The sequence below is a fragment of the Dendrobates tinctorius genome, unplaced genomic scaffold, assembly GCF_039654945.1.
Source record: "Dendrobates tinctorius isolate UK_male_01 unplaced genomic scaffold, ASM3965494v1 ptg000065l, whole genome shotgun sequence".
Lineage (NCBI taxonomy): Eukaryota > Metazoa > Chordata > Amphibia > Anura > Dendrobatidae > Dendrobates > Dendrobates tinctorius.
In genome coordinates this window covers 20,978,465-20,997,619 of record NW_027361733.1, presented here as the reverse complement: position 1 = coordinate 20,997,619, position 19,155 = coordinate 20,978,465, and the positions used below count along the sequence as shown (strand labels likewise).

The following is a 19,155-nucleotide window of genomic DNA, read 5'->3' as shown; positions in this document are numbered from 1 at the left end:
GCTAATATTATTATTACACCTACTAAATATTGGGATAGGATCTTGGAGTTGGGAATACCCCTTTAAACAAGTAAATGTAGTAGTTTTCTATCATAGATGTGATAGGTTTCGGTCCACCCCAAACTCCAGAGGAGTTCTGCTCCTGCCAATATCCAGTTAAGGAGGTGGCAAGTTGCAAGGCAGGAAACTCCATTTTCTTCTTAGGAATTCAATGAAATGGAGAACAACCAAAACCGAGAAAACAAATTACGACAGGTAAAAGAAATAAATAAGTAAAAAAAAAATGACAAAGATCACAAATTATGAAACCAACCTCTAATTTAACCATCTGTGTCCCAAGCAGTCACCATTACAAGAATCCAATGTATCACAATATGGCAAGAAAGTATCTGCAGACTTTAAAATAAAGGCGATGCTCGGCCAGGTTTCGGGGCCGTCACTTGCTAAAAATGTTGTTTTATTCAAATAATAGAAAACAAAAACCGCAGCGAGGTTAGCTTTCATCTTAGACACAGGATTTAAGGCAGTTTGTAGCTGTCCGCATGCTGAGGCCTTGCCATCCCGCCACCATCACAAAGTCCCACGTACGCTGCATGGGATGGGGGAGACATGGAGACTGAAGCCGTGCAGGGCTGAGGTCCTCGTACTTACTGGGTCGATATGTACACGGGAGAGGTGGCAGCCACCAGGACGGGTGTCTGTATCCTGGGTTTATTTCGAACACGGCAAGGAATATTGTGGAGCTCGGCGAAGCCCGACAAGTGCAGAAAACGTGACGTACTGGCATGGTGGTCTACCTGTGAAAAAAGGGGGCCGAGTTTAATAAAGAGGTCCGTCAGATCTGGACAGGTGCAGAATACCTACAGCCCCCCTTTCCATAAGCCTCAATAGGAATATGGACATTTCCTGGGAAAGGACACGTGGTGGAGACGCTAACCAACATTTATCCATGTTGCCACATGTAATGCTACATTTCCCCACTAGAGGTCACTGCAGGGAAAATGAGCTGGTAACGGCAGCTTTGAGCTGGCAAATATCAGCTGATTCCTGGACAGAGAAGATCAGATGAGACGAGACACTTACTATTTCTTATTCCGGGGTTTTAGCTCCTCTGCAGCGTTACGTAGAAAGATATAATTCTTCTTCTGTGGATTGTAGAACTCATGGCCCTAGAGGGAAAGGAGGATTGGTGATCTAAGCAGGTGGCTGCACTGGGCAGACAGTGCATGATGGGAGTACTCACCTTGGACCAATCGTAACTGGAGGAATAGGCAAAGATGTTCCCATTGTGGTTGAAGCAGCATGCAGAGATGGGCTGGTCCAGCTGCTCTGAAGTCTTTAGTTTCGTCCGGGCGTCTTTGTCCCAGAAGCTGAAGCGTCCATCGGAGCCGACTGTGGCCAGTGTGCCATGTACTGGGTGGAAGGCAATGCCGTTTACCTGACATGACACAAATTTTGACTATAACCATGCCAGCGATCAGACTGGTTCTGCTCCGTACTGGATGTCTCCAATCCTTCCCTCGTGCCCCAGAATGGAAAGTCTCAGGATCTTACCGCGTAGATATCCTGAGGAGCCGCAGTGTTTGTCCCGTTGGATCGATGACATTTGAATGTGAAGTTGTCTTTGGCTCTGTGAGACGATGAGAGTTATGTTACTACATCGCCATAGTGTACACTGCGCAGTCCCCAGAGGTGGAGAACTTACGGATTAGGGGGGTTGATGTAATGGATGGCAACTCTGCCCTCAATGCTGCCCAGAGCGAAACCAGTCGGCTTGTTCTGCTTATCTTTAAATATAGCGACACATCGGTGCTGGAGGAAGAACAGAGGCGAGAGTCCCAAATTATGAGAATTATCAGGGTATTGGCAAATTTACAAAAAATACAACGTTCTGTGGTTTTCTTACAGACTTTGCTTCAATATTACAATTCTACTTGCTGTCAGAGAATGGAAACTGTCTTGTCTATATGTAAAAAAAATCATAGCAGCTTATCAAAAGTTTGGGTGCTGAGACCCCTAACAGCTGGTAAATTCCAGGGGAGCCCCTCTGGGCCATGTTCAGCTGTGCAGAGTCTCATAATTATGTGAATGTATACAAAGCTCTGCTCTCATCTCTGAGCCGAGGGGGATCAACTGAGCCTTTCTTCCCCTTCATGCAGCGATTAGAGGTGGGGGGCTCAGCACTGGACCTTTAAGGATAAAAACTGTTTTCAGGAAATGGAGGGACATTTACATGCCTTATACCTGTAAGCAGGACTAGGCGAGTACAGGTCACATACCTGGTGTTTTAAGGGGGATTCGATCCTCCGGAACTCAGAGGGCTGGTTCTCCAGCTGGTAAACTATTAGACCTCTTTCTGCAGTGGCTACAACGGCCATAGGATAGACCTGAGGAGCAGAACATAAATAAATGAGCACTCATTGAGCGACAATGTGATTTGTTTCTAACAGAACTTACATCCAGCAGATAATATTGTGAGTATGAAGGCGATCGGGATGCACTTACCACATCCGCACAGTAACAGCGCTCCGGAAGCTGCAGCATCATCAGTGGGTTCGGAGAACGTGTGTCCCAAAACTAGAGGAAAGAAGAGAGGCTCAAGACCTATTGGTGATAGAAGTATAACCAAGTGTTTTTTTTTTTTTAGAAAAGGACATTTTTTTCCCCCAGGAATTCAGCCAAAATAAAACAAAACTTCTAATAGTCACTGACAACGTAGATGGCACGAGCCGCTGATTGGCATGAGCGGTTACGGGCACTGTAAACATTTTGTCACTGCTGCCGCCAATCAAAACAGAAAGGCAGTGTTGGACCTGTGGAGGTTGAGTGACAGCTTATCTTGTTACTTTAGACTGAAGCAACCTTAAGGTACAAGAACATTTAAAATGGAACATTCCCTTCAAGGGGTTGAATGCTAGAATCAAGAGTTATCTTCAATCCCGGCCAGCATATCACCCACTGATGTAACAGTATGTCCATTTGTGGGAAAAGGATAAAAGTATAATCACAAATATTGTTTCACGTACAATGGAGACAACAGGCCCATGGGGTGTGAATTCTACCTTGAGAGTTTTGTCCCAGCTTCCGGTCATGATGCAGCTGTAGTTAGGAGCCTTTATCCAGTGAACGGTCTTTATCGGTGCGTCGTGCTGACAGAAGGAAATGATGGGGATTTGGTTAGTGATTGGTTATGTGACCAGTACATGTTGTCTGCTGTGTACGTACACATTATATGGTGGGGACACGTTACCTGGGCGATCTGTAAGGACTGGTTGCTGTTCAGATCCCACATTTTGGCAGTTTTATCACAAGATGCTGTGAACACTTTACTGCCGTCCTGTGGATGCACGAGACACAAGAATGGGTTAGTATTCACATTCTCATAGTGAACATTGCACATCCTCCTCCCCTACAGTCTCATAGTATAACCTAATAATGGGGGATACATACATCACTCCAGCACACGTCCAGCACCGGTCCAGTGTGCATCTGCTGGGCTTTAGGGATGGTCTGACCATTGTCCTGCACTTCCCAGCAACGAACCTGCAAGAAGGAAGAGAGCGGTCACTAACAGACATGTGAATCGTCAAATGAAACCAGCACGCACACGACAACAAGGCATTTTAAAAGAGTATTCTCAAGCTGGAAACCTATCCTCGTACCATTGGATAGGGAATAACTTTCTGATGGGGGTCTGACCACTGGGGCCCCCACAATATTGAGAACCGGGGTGGTGAAAAGTACCTACAACAATGGCGAAACTCATGTATTCATTAATCACAGTGTGCTGACCACAGCATGTGTCTATTATGCCTGAAGTCTTATGTGTCTGCTTATTTAAGGACAGAACTGTCAATCTGTAGTGTTTTCCAAGTGATTTTTACTGTGAAAAACGCAGAGTTTTACAGTTCCAAAGTGAATGAGATTTTTTCATTCACATCTGAAGCAGTCTCAGATCTGTAGCACGTCAATTATTTCAGTGTTTTTCATCCATTTTAATGAAATGGGAAAAAAACGCATAAAAAGCCAAATAAAAAAAAAATCATGCAACAGAGCAGATGCTTCTGCTGCATATACTGAGTGTGTGCACATATCTTAAGAATACTTTCAGGCATAGAAGTGCCAATACTATATTTTTATCAATTAAGAAAATGCAAAGTGAAGGACAAAAGATACATTTAATCCAAATCAATATTTGGTGTCGTCTTTGCAACAATTCTTCTCGGTACATTTGAACAAGGTCAGGGATTGTGTAGGATTATAGTCAAGTGTATGAGTAACGAACAATAGCAAACAGGTGATAATGATCATCATTTTCAGATATAGGATGAAACAGTCATTAACTGAAGCAAATAGCTGTATAGGAGGATTACAACTTGGTGAGGAACAGCCAAACCGATACAAATGTGAGGTTGTGGAAGACAGTCCTGATATATTAAGATCATACACCATGACAAGACTGACAAAGAGATATCATACAAAAATAGCCTTGTGAAAGCCTCTATGCGCTATTTTGATGTGCTACATTATGATTGTACTTGCGCTAAGGCTCAGGGGGACATGGGACTCTTCATATATGCTCTACCGCATTAGTGTGGCGTCTCCAGCGGGGAGATTGTAGGCAATTGTGCTACTAAGTCCAGGGGCCTGCGCACTGAGGGAATTGATGAAGCATGGAAGGTTGCAGTTGCGCCGTGGCTCTTGAGTGATTAGGGACTTCTGGCGCATGCGCACTTATATGGGTCTGATGTCTTCTGAGGGGAGAGGCGTGGATCTTTTACCGGAGTACCCAGACGCCTGCGCATTGCCAATTGATGTCTGACGACATCTGGAGCTACATTTAGGCGCCTGCGCGTAGGAGATCACTGCGCTTGCGCACTTGCACCGGTCTGGCGCCTTCTGATGGGGTAAGCATTGAACTCCTGGCGATACAGTCAGGCGCTTGCGCATTGGGAACTGACGCCTAGTGAGGGCATACTCATGTAACTTCTGCCGATGCATACAGGCGCCTGCGCAGTGGCAGAGACAGGACGCCGTCTCATTAAGCCCAGGACTGATTTGTTTCCTCCTCACAAAAAGCTCAGCTGGTAAGAGTTATTATTAACTTCATGTGTATATATTAAGGACTTCAACAGAGCACTACACTGACCTTGAGAAAGACACATCACTGTTGATACGCGTGGGTTTGGGGGTCCCATGTAATTTAGCCGTTGGCCTGTTTATCCTCAGAAACCAGGTGATATCATGCTAGGGAAAGGGGTTATGCTGTTCATACCTTCTGAATCTGGTTTGTTGGCAACATGCTGATGATTTAGCGAATCCTGCTTTGAGCAGGGGGTTGGACCAGATGGCCCAGGAGGTCCCTTCCAACTCTACGATTCTATGATAATATGGTGCTCACTTATGGCATATTATGTGTCTGTATTTTTTATGTAACCACAGCATTTATCCAGAGGATTTGATATCCAAATATCCTGGTATAGTTGCAAACAGCATTATGATATCATGATTATGATTGTGACTGCAATTGTTGTGATAGACCCTAGGTTATGAAAACCAGCAGATATCTGTTACTTGATTGAACGGTTAATTTTGGGGCCCAGAGTATTTAACTCTTCATTAATATGACCCATTGTCTTTGTTTTGCCATGTGTGTCTGTTTGTTTAGACTTTTTAACTGTTTTTAAACAAAGTGTCTGCTTGTTGTGTTCATAATTATAAAATTGATATTTTTGACTACATTATTTTGTGGTGATCCCCATTTGTGTGCATATACTTTTTTCTCCATGTGCTACCATTACAAGACTGAGCGCAGTAACAAGGCGCAAGGTAGTTATACTTCATCAGCAAGGCCTATCCCAAGTAGAGATTTCAAAGCAGACTGAGGTTTCAAGATGTGCTGATCTAGCTCTTTTAAAGAAGCACAAAGAAATGGGCAACATTGAGGAATGTAGATGCAGTGGTCACTGCAAGAAACAGTGCAGCAGACGAAAGACAGATCATGCTTGCGTCCCTTTCGAATTGGAATATGTCCAGCAGTGCCATCAGCTCAGAACCTGTTGGACCCAGTTATTCACATTTATTAGTACTAGAATAATTTTGACTAAAAAAAAACCCTCAAAAACATATCTTGGACATGGAAACAACAAGCAGCAACTCAACTATACACAAAAACACAGGAACTGGCGTGCAGAAAAATGGCAGAAGGTGCTCTGGCCTGAGGAGTCAAATGTGAAATATTTGGCTGTAACAGAAGGCTGCTTGTTCGCTGGAGATTGGCACAGTAATGAACGTCTGCACTCTGAACAGTGATGCATGTGTCACAATTAGTGATGAGCGAGAATACACGTTGCTCGGGTTTTCCCAAGCATGCTCGGGTGTCCTCCGAGTATTTTGGCGTACTCTGAGATTTAGTTTTCGTTGTCTCAGCTGCATGATTTGCGACTGTTAGCTTGAATACATGTGTGGAATGCCTGTTTGTTAGGGAATTCCCACATGAATTCAGCCTGTCTACAAGTCGCAAATCATGCAGCGGAGACGACGAAAACTAAATCTCCGAGCACGCCAAAATACTCAGAGGACACCCAAGCATGCTCGGAAAAACCCGCGCAACGAGTATACTAGCTCATCACTAGTCACAATCAATTTTTTGGATTTTGACAGCTCTGGCTCTGCTTTAATTTAAACGTAATTTTTTGCTTTTGTGCCAAAAAGCGTTAATGTCAGTTTCCTTGCTGGCAGCTACGGAGTGGCTAGGTCAGCTGATGTGGGTGGTGACCACTCCCATCATCCTTTAAATAGTCATATGATGCATCAGCTGACTGTTGGTATGAGTTTTCTATGTATGCCAGCCTTGGAGTTGCAGCTCTCTGGTGTCAGTGCAGAATCTGCTACTTTTGTGGACTTCGGGGTCCTGTTTCCTTATACTCTGAGGTGTGGAGCTTGGCAGCAAAGCCTGGAGCTAAGTTGCTTGATTATTTACCTTGTCTGTTGCGCTTGTCACTATCCCGTGTTTGTTACTATCTGCAGTGGTGAAGATAGCGTCCTTGCCAGCCAGTGCACTAGCCAGGGTTTAGTGAGGTGACAGCTAGGGACTAGAGTTGAGCAAATATCTTCCTAGCTCAGCCTGTGCCTATCCCTATGCTCCCCTAACACCCAATGCGAGTCCTTCTCCCCGCCTCCGTCACGAACCTGGTCCCTAGTAGAGTTGAGAGAATACCTTCGGTTCCCCGCTTATTCGGCAAGCTATTGCCAAATAAGCTACAGAGGGAATCCGGCTTCCTGGATCGCAGCGGCTGATTGCAGGGAGAAGGACTCGCATAGGGATAGGCACAGGCTGAGTTAGTAGGTGCTCATCCCTCTTTCTCTATTAGGGCCTTCCTCCCCCTTTTCCCATCCCGTTGTTGGTGTGTGTTGTGCTGTCCGCTGGACCGACCCATGTGGTCATATTATTACCAACCGTACCATTCTTCGGTGAACCTATGGTGCAAGCAGAGGCTTTGGCTCGCCAGATCCAGACCCTTAGAGATGAGTTAACAGAGCCGTGGTCTCAGGTGGTACAGAAGCTTCAGCAGGTGACGGTGTTCTTGGTCTCGACTCATGTCCAGGCTCAACCGGAACCCAAGATATCACTTCTCTACAGGAAGAGATACATTTTTGGTCTTTAAAGAAGCCTGTAAGTTATATTTCAGGCTTCGCCCTCATTCTTTAGGAAGTGAGGAACATTATGTGGGGATTATAGTCTCCCTTCTCAAGGATGATCCCCAATCCTGGGCCTTCTCCCTGCCGACCGATTCAACATCTTTGCGGTCGGTGGACAAGTTTTTTGCAGCATTGGCGCTGGTGTATGGTGATCCTGATGGCATCTCCCTGGCTGAGTCTCGACTCCGTAAGATCAAGCATAGGTGCCGGCCAGCTGAGGAGCACTGCTCAGAGTTTTGGAGATGGGCCACTGACACGTAGTGGAGTGACCATGCTCTTAGGAGCCATTTTTGTCCGGGTCTGTCGGCTAGGCTTCAGGATACTCAAGTTCAGTATGTTACTCCTGGAAGTCGCCATGGCCCTTGAAATCCGGGTGGATGGACGCCTCAGGGAGAGACATAAATCGAATCTACCACCTGTTTTTAGGGAGGAGACATTGGTGCAGACGGAGGAACCTATGCAGGTGGGAGGAGTCTCTTCTCAAACTGGGTTGCCTGCGGTTCGCTGTGGGCCTATTTCTACTGTGGTCTAACGAATCATTACATTAATATCTGTCCATCTCGCACCAAAGTTGGCACTTCATCACCAAAGCCGCGTTTCCCTGGTTGTATGGAGGGAGGTGACCAGGGTGTGTACATTTCTTCCACCTTCACGTCTCAGTTTTACATTTCTGTTGAAGACTGAGACGGCATCAGTTCTTGTGGATAGTGGAGCTGGGGTCAATCTGGTGGATTCTCGCTTTGTTCAGACCCACAGTCTGATCGTTAGGACGTTAGTTCCATTTCCATTCATGCAATTGACTCCGTCCCTCTCAGCCAGAGGAGTTTGACCCAAGTTGTAGACAATATTAACCTGCGTATAGGAACTCATCATGAAGAGTCCCTGTCATGCTACGTCTTGTAGGGGATGCCACCACCCATCGTCTTAGGCCTTCCCTCGATGAAGAGACACAATAGAGTCATAGATTGGCGGTCCAGGGAAGTGGTGAGTTGGGACCAGTCTTGTAAAGACGGTTGCCTGGGAGCTACTGTCTCTGCCGTCCTTCTCAAACCTACCCCCTTCTTTGGTGGAGGCAGATGAGGTGCTACCAGGGAATAGGGGCAGGATTCAACCCTCACCACAAGTAAACACTGAGTCTTGGTGTCCTCTCAGGAGTAGGGATCAGGAGGGTGGTGGTTTCTCCTGAATGTAGTGAGGGTATGAGTTTGGTGACACGGGGGAGCATCTCTGTTGGCAAAGATTTGTTTGAAAAACGTTCCATGTGTGAATGAGTATGTGTGGGTGTCCACTAAAAACATTAAGTGGAAGTACGCATTTGGGACCAGGAGTTCTAGGGTGATCGGGCCGTATCGGGTGCCGGCCAGTCTCAGCCCAGAGACTTTTCAGCTGGAGTTACCCCCAGTGATGCATGTACATAATGTATTCCACAGGTGGTCGCTCTGGAGACTTGTTGCACCTCCCAAGCCTACAATATTTCTGTCCCCATCGGGCTGCGTTTGCCGTAAGCCTGATGATCCTCCTGCAGAGGAGAATCCTAGTGGGTTGAGGCGTCGTCACCGTACGTTATTTCCCGTAAGGTCCGGTGTTAGGAAATAGGAGGCCCCTCGTTGAAGGGGGGGGGGTGTTGTGAGTTCATTTTCTGGTCTACCAGTTGTGAGCTCTCCTTCCAGGCTCCCTCTGGTGGTAACAGGAGGTAGTGAGGCTGATTTAATCAGTGGGGATCTGCCACCTGATAAGGAGGATGACGATTGGACCTCAGGAATCTCAGACAGGATTTAAGACAGCTGACGCCCTATTCTGGGGCTGGTGATTCCTTCTGGCTTGTCAGTTCTTGGTTCTCAGCTCTGTTCCAGTCAGCTCAAGCTAAGTTTTTCTGCTAATGTTCACACTTGATTTTGTTGGTCTATTCAGTTTTTTGTGTGGTCAGCCAGCCCCAGCTGGGGCTGTGCTGAATTTCCACTCTTATTTATCTGTATTTGCCAATTTGCTTTTCGTCCCTTATTAGATTGGCCTCTTTTTGCTCTGTCTCAGAATATTTCAGAGTGCTGATATAGTGGGAGAAGTCTAGTGACTTCAGGGTTAATTTTGTTATCAGAAGTGTTGGACATTATTTTTGTAGGGTTTTTGGCAGATTGCAGACAGTGTCTTTCCTTTCCTATCCTTGCTAGGTAGTTTGGGCCCCATCGTTTGCTCAGCCTATTTTCCTGCCTGTGTTTATGTTTTCATCTTGTTTCACCGTCAATACATGTGTGGGGGCTGTACTGGGGAAGTTAGTTTTCCCTTTTTCTTGCTTTAGGCTTATTTCGTCCTCCGGCTGTGACAAAGCGTCTAGGTTCATGGTAGGAACGCTCCACGGCTGCTGCTAGTTGTGTGGTTAGGATCAGGAATCTGCATAGTTACCAACCTCTCTGGTTTTCTGTGACTTAGCTTGTTTTGTTTTTTCCTCCTCGGTGACCCATTCATAACAGGGGGAGTACTGTCACAATCCATTTTTGGAGTCATGACAGCTCTGGCTCTGCTTTAATTTTTTGCTTTTGTGCCAGCAAGAGTTAATGACAGTTTCCTTGCTGGCAGCTTGCTGTGTTGCTAGGTCAGCTGATGTGGGTGGAGACCACTCCCACCATCATTAAAATCACATGACGCATCAGCTGACTTGGTAATAGAGGTGCCTTCATCCCTCATTCCCTACTATTAGGGCCTTCCTCCCCCTTTTCCCCATCCCGTTGTTGGTGTTTGTTGTGCCGTCCACTGGACCGACCCTTGTGGTCGAGAGAACATGGTGGAGAATTCTGCAAGTTTGGGGCTACATTTCAGCAAATGGAGCTGGAGAATTGGTCAGCAATAATAGTGTCCTCAATGTTGAGAAATACAGGCAGATACAGTGGGGAAAAAAGTATTTAGTCAGCCACCAATTGTGCAAGTTCTCCCACTCAAAAAGATGAGAGGCCTGTAATTGACATCATAGGTAGACCACAACTATGAGAGTCAAAATGAGAAAACAAATCCACAACTATGAGAATCAAAATGAGAAAACAAATCCAGAAAATCTTGTCAGATTTGGCAACATTTTGTAAATTATGGAGGAAAATAAGTATTTGGTCATTAACAAAAGTTCATCTCAATATTTTGTTATATATCCTTTGTTGGCAATGACAAAGGTCAAACATTTTCTGTAAGCCTTCACAAGGTTGGCACACACTGTTGGTGGTATATTGGCCCCATTCCTCCATGCAGATCTCTTCTAGAGCAGTGATGTTTTGGGCCTATCGCTGGGCCACACGGACTTTCAAATCCCTCCGAAGGTTTTCTATGTGTTTGGAATTTGGAGACTGGCTAGGCCACTCCAGGACCTTCATATGCTTCTTACGAAGCCACTCCTTCGTTGATCTGGTGCTGTGCTTGGGATCATTATCATGTTCAAAGACCCATCCACGTTTCATCTTCAATGCCCTACCTGATGGAAGGAGGTTTGCACTCAAAATCTCACGATACATGGCCCCATTCATTCTTTCATGTACACGGATCAGTCTTCCTGGTCCCTTTGCAGAGAAATTGCCCAAAGCATGATGTTGCCACCCCCTTGCTTCACAGTAGGCATGGTGTTCTTTGGATGTTACTCAGCATTCTGTCTCCTCCAAACACAAATTTTGCTTCTATCAAACAGTTCTACTTTGGTTTCATCAGACCATATGACATTCTCCCAACACTCTTCTGGATAATCTAAATGCTCTCTAGCAGGACGGGTCCGGACATGTACTGGCTTAAGCAGGGGGACACGCCTGGCACTGCAGGATCTGAGTCCCTGGCGACGTAGTGTGTTACTGATGGTAGCCTTTGTTATGGTGGTCCCAGCTCTATGCAGGTCATTCACTAGGTCTCCCCCGTGTGGTTCTGGAATTTTTGTTCACCGTTCTTGTGATCATTTTCACCCCATGGGGTGAGATCTTGCGTGGAGCCCCAGATTGAGGGAGATTATCACTGGTCTTGTATGTTTTCTATTTTCTTATTATTGCTCCCACAGTTGAATTCATCACACCAAGCTGCTTGCCTATTGCAGATTCAGTCTTTCCAGCCTGGTGCAGGGAAACAATTTTGTTTCTGGTGTCCTTTGACAGCTCTTTGGTCTTCACCATAGTGGAGTTTTGGAGTGTGACTGTTTGAGATTGTGGACAGGTGTCTTTTATACTGATAAGTTCAAACAGGTGCCATTACTACAGGTAATGAGTGGAGGACAGAGGAGCCTCTTAAAGAAGTTACAGGTCTGTGACAGCCAGAAATCTTGCAAGATTTTAGGTGACCAAATACTTATTTTCCACCATAATTTGCAAAATAAATCTTGCCAAATCAGACAAGGTGATTTTCTGAATTTGCTTTCTCATTTTGATTCTCATAGTTGTGGTCTACCTATGATGGCAATTACAGGCTTCTCTCATCATTTTAAGTGGGAGAACTTGCACAATTTGGGGCTGACTAAATACCTTTTTCCCCACTGTACTTATCCATCATGTATTATCATCAGAGAAGCATCTGATTGGCTCCAAATTTATTCTGCAGCAAGGAAATAAGTGAGTGAAGAGGCCACTGACTGGTTGCAGGGCTCATATGTCACAATGCAAGGAAAAGTAACACGTCACCACTTCTGCATTTATCACCCACTCCTGACTGGCTTAAAAATACTGGTGTAAGATACTGACCAAATACTGAACATTTGAATATGGCCTAATGTTTTGAACAGCCTCCCTGACGAGTTCCTCCAAAAACTGTGTGCAAGTACCTAGAAGAACTGAGGAAAGCAAAGGTCGGTCACACCAAATATTGTTGCAATTTACATTTCTCTTTTCTTTAATCACTTTGCAGATTGATAAAAATAAATCTATTGACACTTCCGTATTTGAAAAAACTGTGTAGCATTTTTTTTCCCTAAACCTGAACAAACTTTTGCACAAGATTGTAAATACCTTGGAGGCACAGATAAAGCACGGTCATAGTCTTGGGGGAAATTGCATGTCATTTATATTTGTAGGGGGCTACAAATATAGCTGTGGACCATTGTCCAAAGAGGCACTGGAGGGCAGACAACATGATAAAGTGAGATTGGAGAACTGATATTCATGGAGAAACGTCACTCTAGCACTTTGAATATCGAAGCCAGTGAACATCTGAGACTGACCAGGGAACGTCACATTACCCCAACAGCGAGCGTCAGACACCAGACTGCTGTCTACTGCTGGAATACAGGCACACAGCGGTCTGTCAGTACCTTTCACTCTGCTCCTCATGAAGTGTTATATGCCGTTTTCTAATAAACCATTACAACCTGTATGACATATACTACAGCACTAATCCCAAAGGAGTTGGAAAACAACAACTTCCAGCACATCCATAGAAGCACGTTGGGAGTTGTAGGTTTCCACCTATAATTTAGCCATTAACTCAATTTTTGTGGATAGCACTTACATCATTTGCCCAGGAACCGGCAATTAGGAAGTTCCCCGGTAACGTTGGGGGGCTGAAGGAAAGGCAGGCGATGCTGTCATCAGGTGGGGAGGTGACCTCTATGTCCTGGGAATAAGGAGAGCACGGATTATTAGAAGCTGGGGAACAAGTACTTGGACCAGTAGGAAATTGCAGTGGAATAAAAGTAACGAGAGAATAGCCAACTTCCCCACATAGCCTGCAGTGCTCCAGAGCAGCGTCACTGTCAAAGAAATCCATATATAGGAGAACTATGGCTGCTTATAGGAGACACTGGAGAGTGTTATCCATAGGTTTAAATGCTTTATTGGAAACATCAACGCATTTCAGAGCAAAGACAGTTTACAGAGCAACGATTAGTCCAGTGCCGCCCACGGCCAGCTTCGCCCTGCACCACTCTACGTAATAAACAGGTATATCCCATATACACTCAAAGAAGGGATCTGTCAATCACTAGGAGCGGTGCTGGAAAAGCTGCCAGGAGCAGGACTGGACTCGTCTATCCATAAGGTCTCCAACCAGCTCTGCAAACTAGGATTGTACTGAAACTCTGGAGCGTTTCAGACAAAAAAAAAATTGCCAGGTGTAGAGAATGGCGGGGACCATGGAAGTGTTGTCCCATAGGAGTTATGTTGGGTTTTCCCTAAACATGAAGGGTATATACCGCAAGAATCTGTTCCCGATTTAGTGCCGATCTCCCTGCAGAATTATTCCACAGTAAATCCGTTCCAGACGGAGCCTCCCGTAGCCACAACGCCCTTTCTGTACACCATGGTACACCCTCCATGACCCCCTCCGTACCTGCAACACCCTCTCCGTGACTCCCGGCACACCCTACGTATGCCTCGGTACATCCTCCATGACTCCTGGCACACCCTACGTATGATACGGTACACACTGTCGCCCCCTCCGTGACTCCCAGCATACCCTACATACGCCTAAGTACACCCTCCATCGCCCCCCTCCATACGCCTAAGTACACCCTCCGTCGCCACATCCGTGACTCCCGGCACACCCTCTATAAGCCTTGGTACACCCTCCGTCGCCCCCTCCGTGACTCCCAGTACACCCTAAGAATGTCTCAGTACACCCTCCGTGACTCCCGGTATACCCTAAGGACACTTCAGTACACCCTCCATCGCCCCCTTCGTGACTCCAGGCACACACTACATACGCCTCGGTACACCCTCTATCTCCCCCGCCGTGACTCCCGGCACACCCTAAGTACGCCTCGGTACACCCTTTATCGCCCCCTCCGTGATTCAGTTACACCCCAAGTACGCCTCGGTACACCCTCGGTCGCCCCCTTCGTGACTCCTGTCACACTCTACGTACACCTCGGTACACCCTCCGTCGCCCCCGCAGTGACTCCCGGCCAGGTACGGACAGGGGATGAAATTGAGCCCTGGCATTTGAAATCACACAGGCCCATGTTGTCCCCGTCCCCAAGTACCAGATGGGATATATTACCCTGGATGTAGGAAAGGAAGACTACAAGACCAATATTTCTAATAATACCCATGTCCTGCTGGGGTAAGTGACGGAGTCAGCGACTTTGTGCTCCATCACAACTCTTAACAGTATGGGTGTCTTGAGAACACCGATTCTGTTAACGTAGCAGACAAGGCAGCCAACGACCAGACAGGCCCTTCTGGCACTTATCAGGTGGCCAGTCCGGCCCTGCTCCCGGCACACCCAAAGTACGTCTCGGTACACCCTCTATCGCCCCCTTTGTGACTCCCGGTACACCACTAAGTACGCCTCAGTACACCCTCCGTCGCCCCCTTCGTGACTCCCGGTACACCACTAAGTACGCCTCGGTACACCCTCCGTCGCCCCCTTCGTGACTCCCGGTACACCACTAAGTACGTCTCGGTACACCCTCCGTCGCCCCCTTCGTGACTCCCGGTACACCACTAAGTACGCCTCAGTACACCCTCCGTCTCCCACTTCGTGACTCCCGGTACACCACTAAGTACGCCTCGGTACACCCTCCGTCGCCCCCTTCGTGACTCCCAGCACACCCTAAGTACGCTTCGGTACACCCTCCGTCGCCCCCTTCGTGACTCCCAGCACACCCTAAGAACGCCTCGGTACACCCTTCGTCACCCCCTTCGTGACTCCCAGCACACCCTAAGAATGCCTCGGTACACCCTTCGTCACCCCCTTCGTGACTCCCAGCACACCCTAAGAATGCCTCGGTACACCCTTCGTCGCCCCCTTCGTGACTCCCAGTACACCCTCCGTCACCCCCTTCGTGACTCCCAGCACACCCTAAGAATGCCTCGGTACACCCTCCGTCGCCCCCTTCGTGACTCCCAGCACACCCTAAGAACGCCTCGGTACACCCTTCGTCACCCCCTTCGTGACTCCCAGCACACCCTAAGAACGCCTCGGTACACCCTTCGTCACCCCCTTCGTGACTCCCGGTACACCACTAAGTACGCCTCGGTACACCCTCCGTCGCCCCCTTCGTGACTCCCGGTATACCACTAAGAATGCCTCGGTACACCCTCCGTCGCCCCCTTCGTGACTCCCAGCACACCCTAAGAATGCCTCGGTACACCCTTCGTCACCCCCTTCGTGACTCCCAGTACACCACTAAGTACGCCTCGGTACACCCTCCGTCGCCCCCTTCGTGACTCCCGGTATACCACTAAGTACGCCTCGGTACACCCTCCGTCGCCCCCTTCGTGACTCCCAGCACACCCTAAGTACGCCTCGGTACACCCTCCGTCGCCCCCTTCGTGACTCCCAGCACAACCTAAGAACGCCTCGGTACACCCTTCGTCACCCCCTTCGTGACTCCCAGCACACCCTAAGAATGCCTCGGTACACCCTTCGTCACCCCCTTCGTGACTCCCAGCACACCCTAAGAATGCCTCGGTACACCCTTCGTCGCCCCCTTCGTGACTCCCAGTACACCCTCCGTCACCCCCTTCGTGACTCCCAGCACACCCTAAGAATGCCTCGGTACACCCTTCGTCGCCCCCTTCGTGACTCCCAGTACACCCTCCGTCACCCCCTTCGTGACTCCCAGCACACCCTAAGAATGCCTCGGTACACCCTTCGTCACCCCCTTCGTGACTCCCAGTACACCCTCCGTCACCCCCTTCGTGACTCCCAGCACACCCTAAGAATGCCTCGGTACACCCTTCGTCACCCCCTTCGTGACTCCCAGTACACCCTCCGTCGCCCCTTTGTGACTCCCGGCACCCCCTACGTACGCCTCGGTACACCCTTCGTCACCCCCTTCGTGACTCCCAGCACACCCTCCGTCGCCCCTTTGTGACTCCCGGCACCCCCTACGTACGCCTCGGTACACCCTTCGTCACCCCCAGCACACCCTCCGTCGCCCCTTTGTGACTCCCGGCACCCCCTACGTACGCCTCGGTACACCCTTCGTCACGCCCTTCGTGACTCCCAGCACACCCTCCGTCGCCCCTTTGTGACTCCCGGCACCCCCTACGTACGCCTCGGTACACCCTTCGTCACCCCCTTCGTGACTCCCAGCACACCCTCCGTCGCCCCTTTGTGACTCCCGGCACCCCCTACGTACGCCTCGGTACACCCTTCGTCACCCCCTTCGTGACTCCCAGCACACCCTCCGTCGCCCCTTTGTGACTCCCGGCACCCCCTACGTACGCCTCGGTACACCCTTCGTCACCCCCTTCGTGACTCCCAGCACACCCTCCGTCGCCCCTTTGTGACTCCCGGCACCCCCTACGTACGCCTCGGTACACCCTTCGTCACCCCCTTCGTGACTCCCAGCACACCCTCCGTCGCCCCTTTGTGACTCCCGGCACCCCCTACGTACGCCTCGGTACACCCTTCGTCACCCCCTTCGTGACTCCCAGCACACCCTCCGTCGCCCCTTTGTGACTCCCGGCACCCCCTACGTACGCCTCGGTACACCCTTCGTCACCCCCTTCGTGACTCCCAGCACACCCTCCGTCGCCCCTTTGTGACTCCCGGCACCCCCTACGTACGCCTCGGTACACCCTTCGTCACCCCCTTCGTGACTCCCAGCACACCCTCCGTCGCCCCTTTGTGACTCCCGGCACCCCCTACGTACGCCTCGGTACACCCTTCGTCACCCCCTTCGTGACTCCCAGCACACCCTCCGTCGCCCCTTTGTGACTCCCGGCACCCCCTACGTACGCCTCGGTACACCCTTCGTCACCCCCTTCGTGACTCCCAGCACACCCTCCGTCGCCCCTTTGTGACTCCCGGCACCCCCTACGTACGCCTCGGTACACCCTTCGTCACCCCCTTCGTGACTCCCAGCACACCCTCCGTCGCCCCTTTGTGACTCCCGGCACCCCCTACGTACGCCTCGGTACACCCTTCGTCACCCCCTTCGTGACTCCCAGCACACCCTCCGTCGCCCCTTTGTGACTCCCGGCACCCCCTACGTACGCCTCGGTACACCCTTCGTCACCCCCTTCGTGACTCCCAGCACACCCTCCGTCGCCCCTTTGTGACTCCCGGCACCCCCTACGTACGCCTCGGTACACCCTTCGTCACCCCTTCGTGACTCCCAGCACACCCTCCATCGCCCCTTTGTGACTCCCGGCACCCCCTACGTACGCCTCGGTACACCCTTCGTCACCCCCTTCGTGACTCCCAGCACACCCTCCGTCGCCCCTTTGTGACTCCCGGCACCCCCTACGTACACCTCGGTACACCCTTCGTCACCCCCAGCACACCCTCCGTCGCCCCTTTGTGACTCCCGGCACCCCCTACGTACGCCTCGGTACACCCTTCGTCACCCCCTTCGTGACTCCCAGCACACCCTCCGTCGCCCCTTTGTGACTCCCGGCACCCCCTACGTACACCTCGGTACACCCTTCGTCACCCCCAGCACACCCTCCGTCGCCCCTTTGTGACTCCCGACACCCCCTTCGTCACCCCCTTCGTGACTCCCAGCACACCCTCCGTCGCCCCTTTGTGACTCCCGGCACCCCCTACGTACACCTCGGTACACCCTTCGTCACCCCCAGCACACCCTCCGTCGCCCCTTTGTGACTCCCGGCACCCCCTACGTACGCCTCGGTACACCCTTCGTCACCCCCTTCGTGACTCCCAGCACACCCTCCGTCGCCCCTTTGTGACTCCCGGCACCCCCTACGTACGCCTCGGTACACCCTTCGTCACCCCCAGCACACCCTCCGTCGCCCCTTTGTGACTCCCGGCACCCCCTACGTACGCCTCGGTACACCCTTCGTCACCCCCTTCGTGACTCCCAGCACACCCTCCGTCGCCCCTTTGTGACTCCCGGCACCCCCTACGTACGCCTCGGTACACCCCCAGCGCAGCACCCACCTTCATGGGGTTGTGGTTATCGGTGGTCGTAGTGCCGAACATCCCCGTCCCTCCAGTCCCGAATCCCCCTGTGGAACTGAACAGGCTCATTGTGGTCCTGGAAGGTATAAAGACACAAGAAAGGGTGAATGACATGAATGTGCACATCCCACATGTACGAGGCAATGGCGCAGACACCGGGGGAAGATGCTGCACAGGGAAATACCCAGAAGATACAACATCGCACGTGTGGCGGCATTACACAGCCGCCTCTATTTCCGGTGTTCCCCGGTCCTCACCCTTCTCTCCGGTTGTCAGACTCGGCCGGCAGCACCTCCCGCGCTCCACGCTTCCTAGGCGACCAGTGACGTCACGGCAGCGACGTTTAGTTCTTAGACAAGCGTAGCTCCGCCTGGTGGACTGAGTGAGGAAGTGCCACAACGTCGCTCGTATTCACAGTACAGTACCTGCCGCCCGCACACTAGAACTGCTAGATGTCATCAAAGGAAAAGTGACAGCGCGCCACCTGCTGGAATAAGAAGGAACTGACACATGAATGAACGAGTGACTGACTATGAATAAGTAAGTGAATGTCTACTGCTGCTGGTTATCAGTGGATAATGGCCAGGAATTAATCTTCTCACTAATATAAAGTATTTATTCCAGCTATTTGAT

At 49.8% G+C, this 19,155-nt stretch overlaps 1 protein-coding gene and 1 long non-coding RNA gene across 3 annotated transcripts in view; one reads left to right on the top strand and one right to left on the bottom strand.

The window, feature by feature from the left end:
* Positions 1-300: 300 nt before the first annotated feature.
* RAE1 (ribonucleic acid export 1) lies at positions 301-18,989 on the bottom strand. Of its 2 annotated transcripts, XM_073580681.1 has the most exons (13): positions 18,780-18,987; positions 18,502-18,598; positions 13,159-13,263; positions 3,451-3,543; positions 3,251-3,337; positions 3,063-3,149; positions 2,506-2,577; positions 2,280-2,387; positions 1,706-1,812; positions 1,555-1,630; positions 1,244-1,438; positions 1,084-1,169; positions 301-797 (listed from the first exon to the last, which is right to left on the bottom strand). In XM_073580681.1, coding segments are annotated over exons 2-13 (1,107 nt in total). In that variant the 5' UTR covers positions 18,592-18,598; positions 18,780-18,987; the 3' UTR covers positions 301-796. The 2 variants fall into 2 exon arrangements, with proteins under 2 accessions (XP_073436782.1, XP_073436783.1); XM_073580682.1 differs by lacking the exon at positions 301-797 and having other exon boundaries at positions 1,083-1,169; positions 18,780-18,989.
* LOC141094753 (uncharacterized) overlaps positions 18,925-19,155 on the top strand; it is a 102,979-nt gene continuing 102,748 nt past the window's right edge. The window contains exon 1 of the long non-coding RNA XR_012233167.1: positions 18,925-19,062. This is a non-coding gene — a long non-coding RNA (uncharacterized lncRNA). The remainder of the gene's footprint in view (positions 19,063-19,155) is intronic.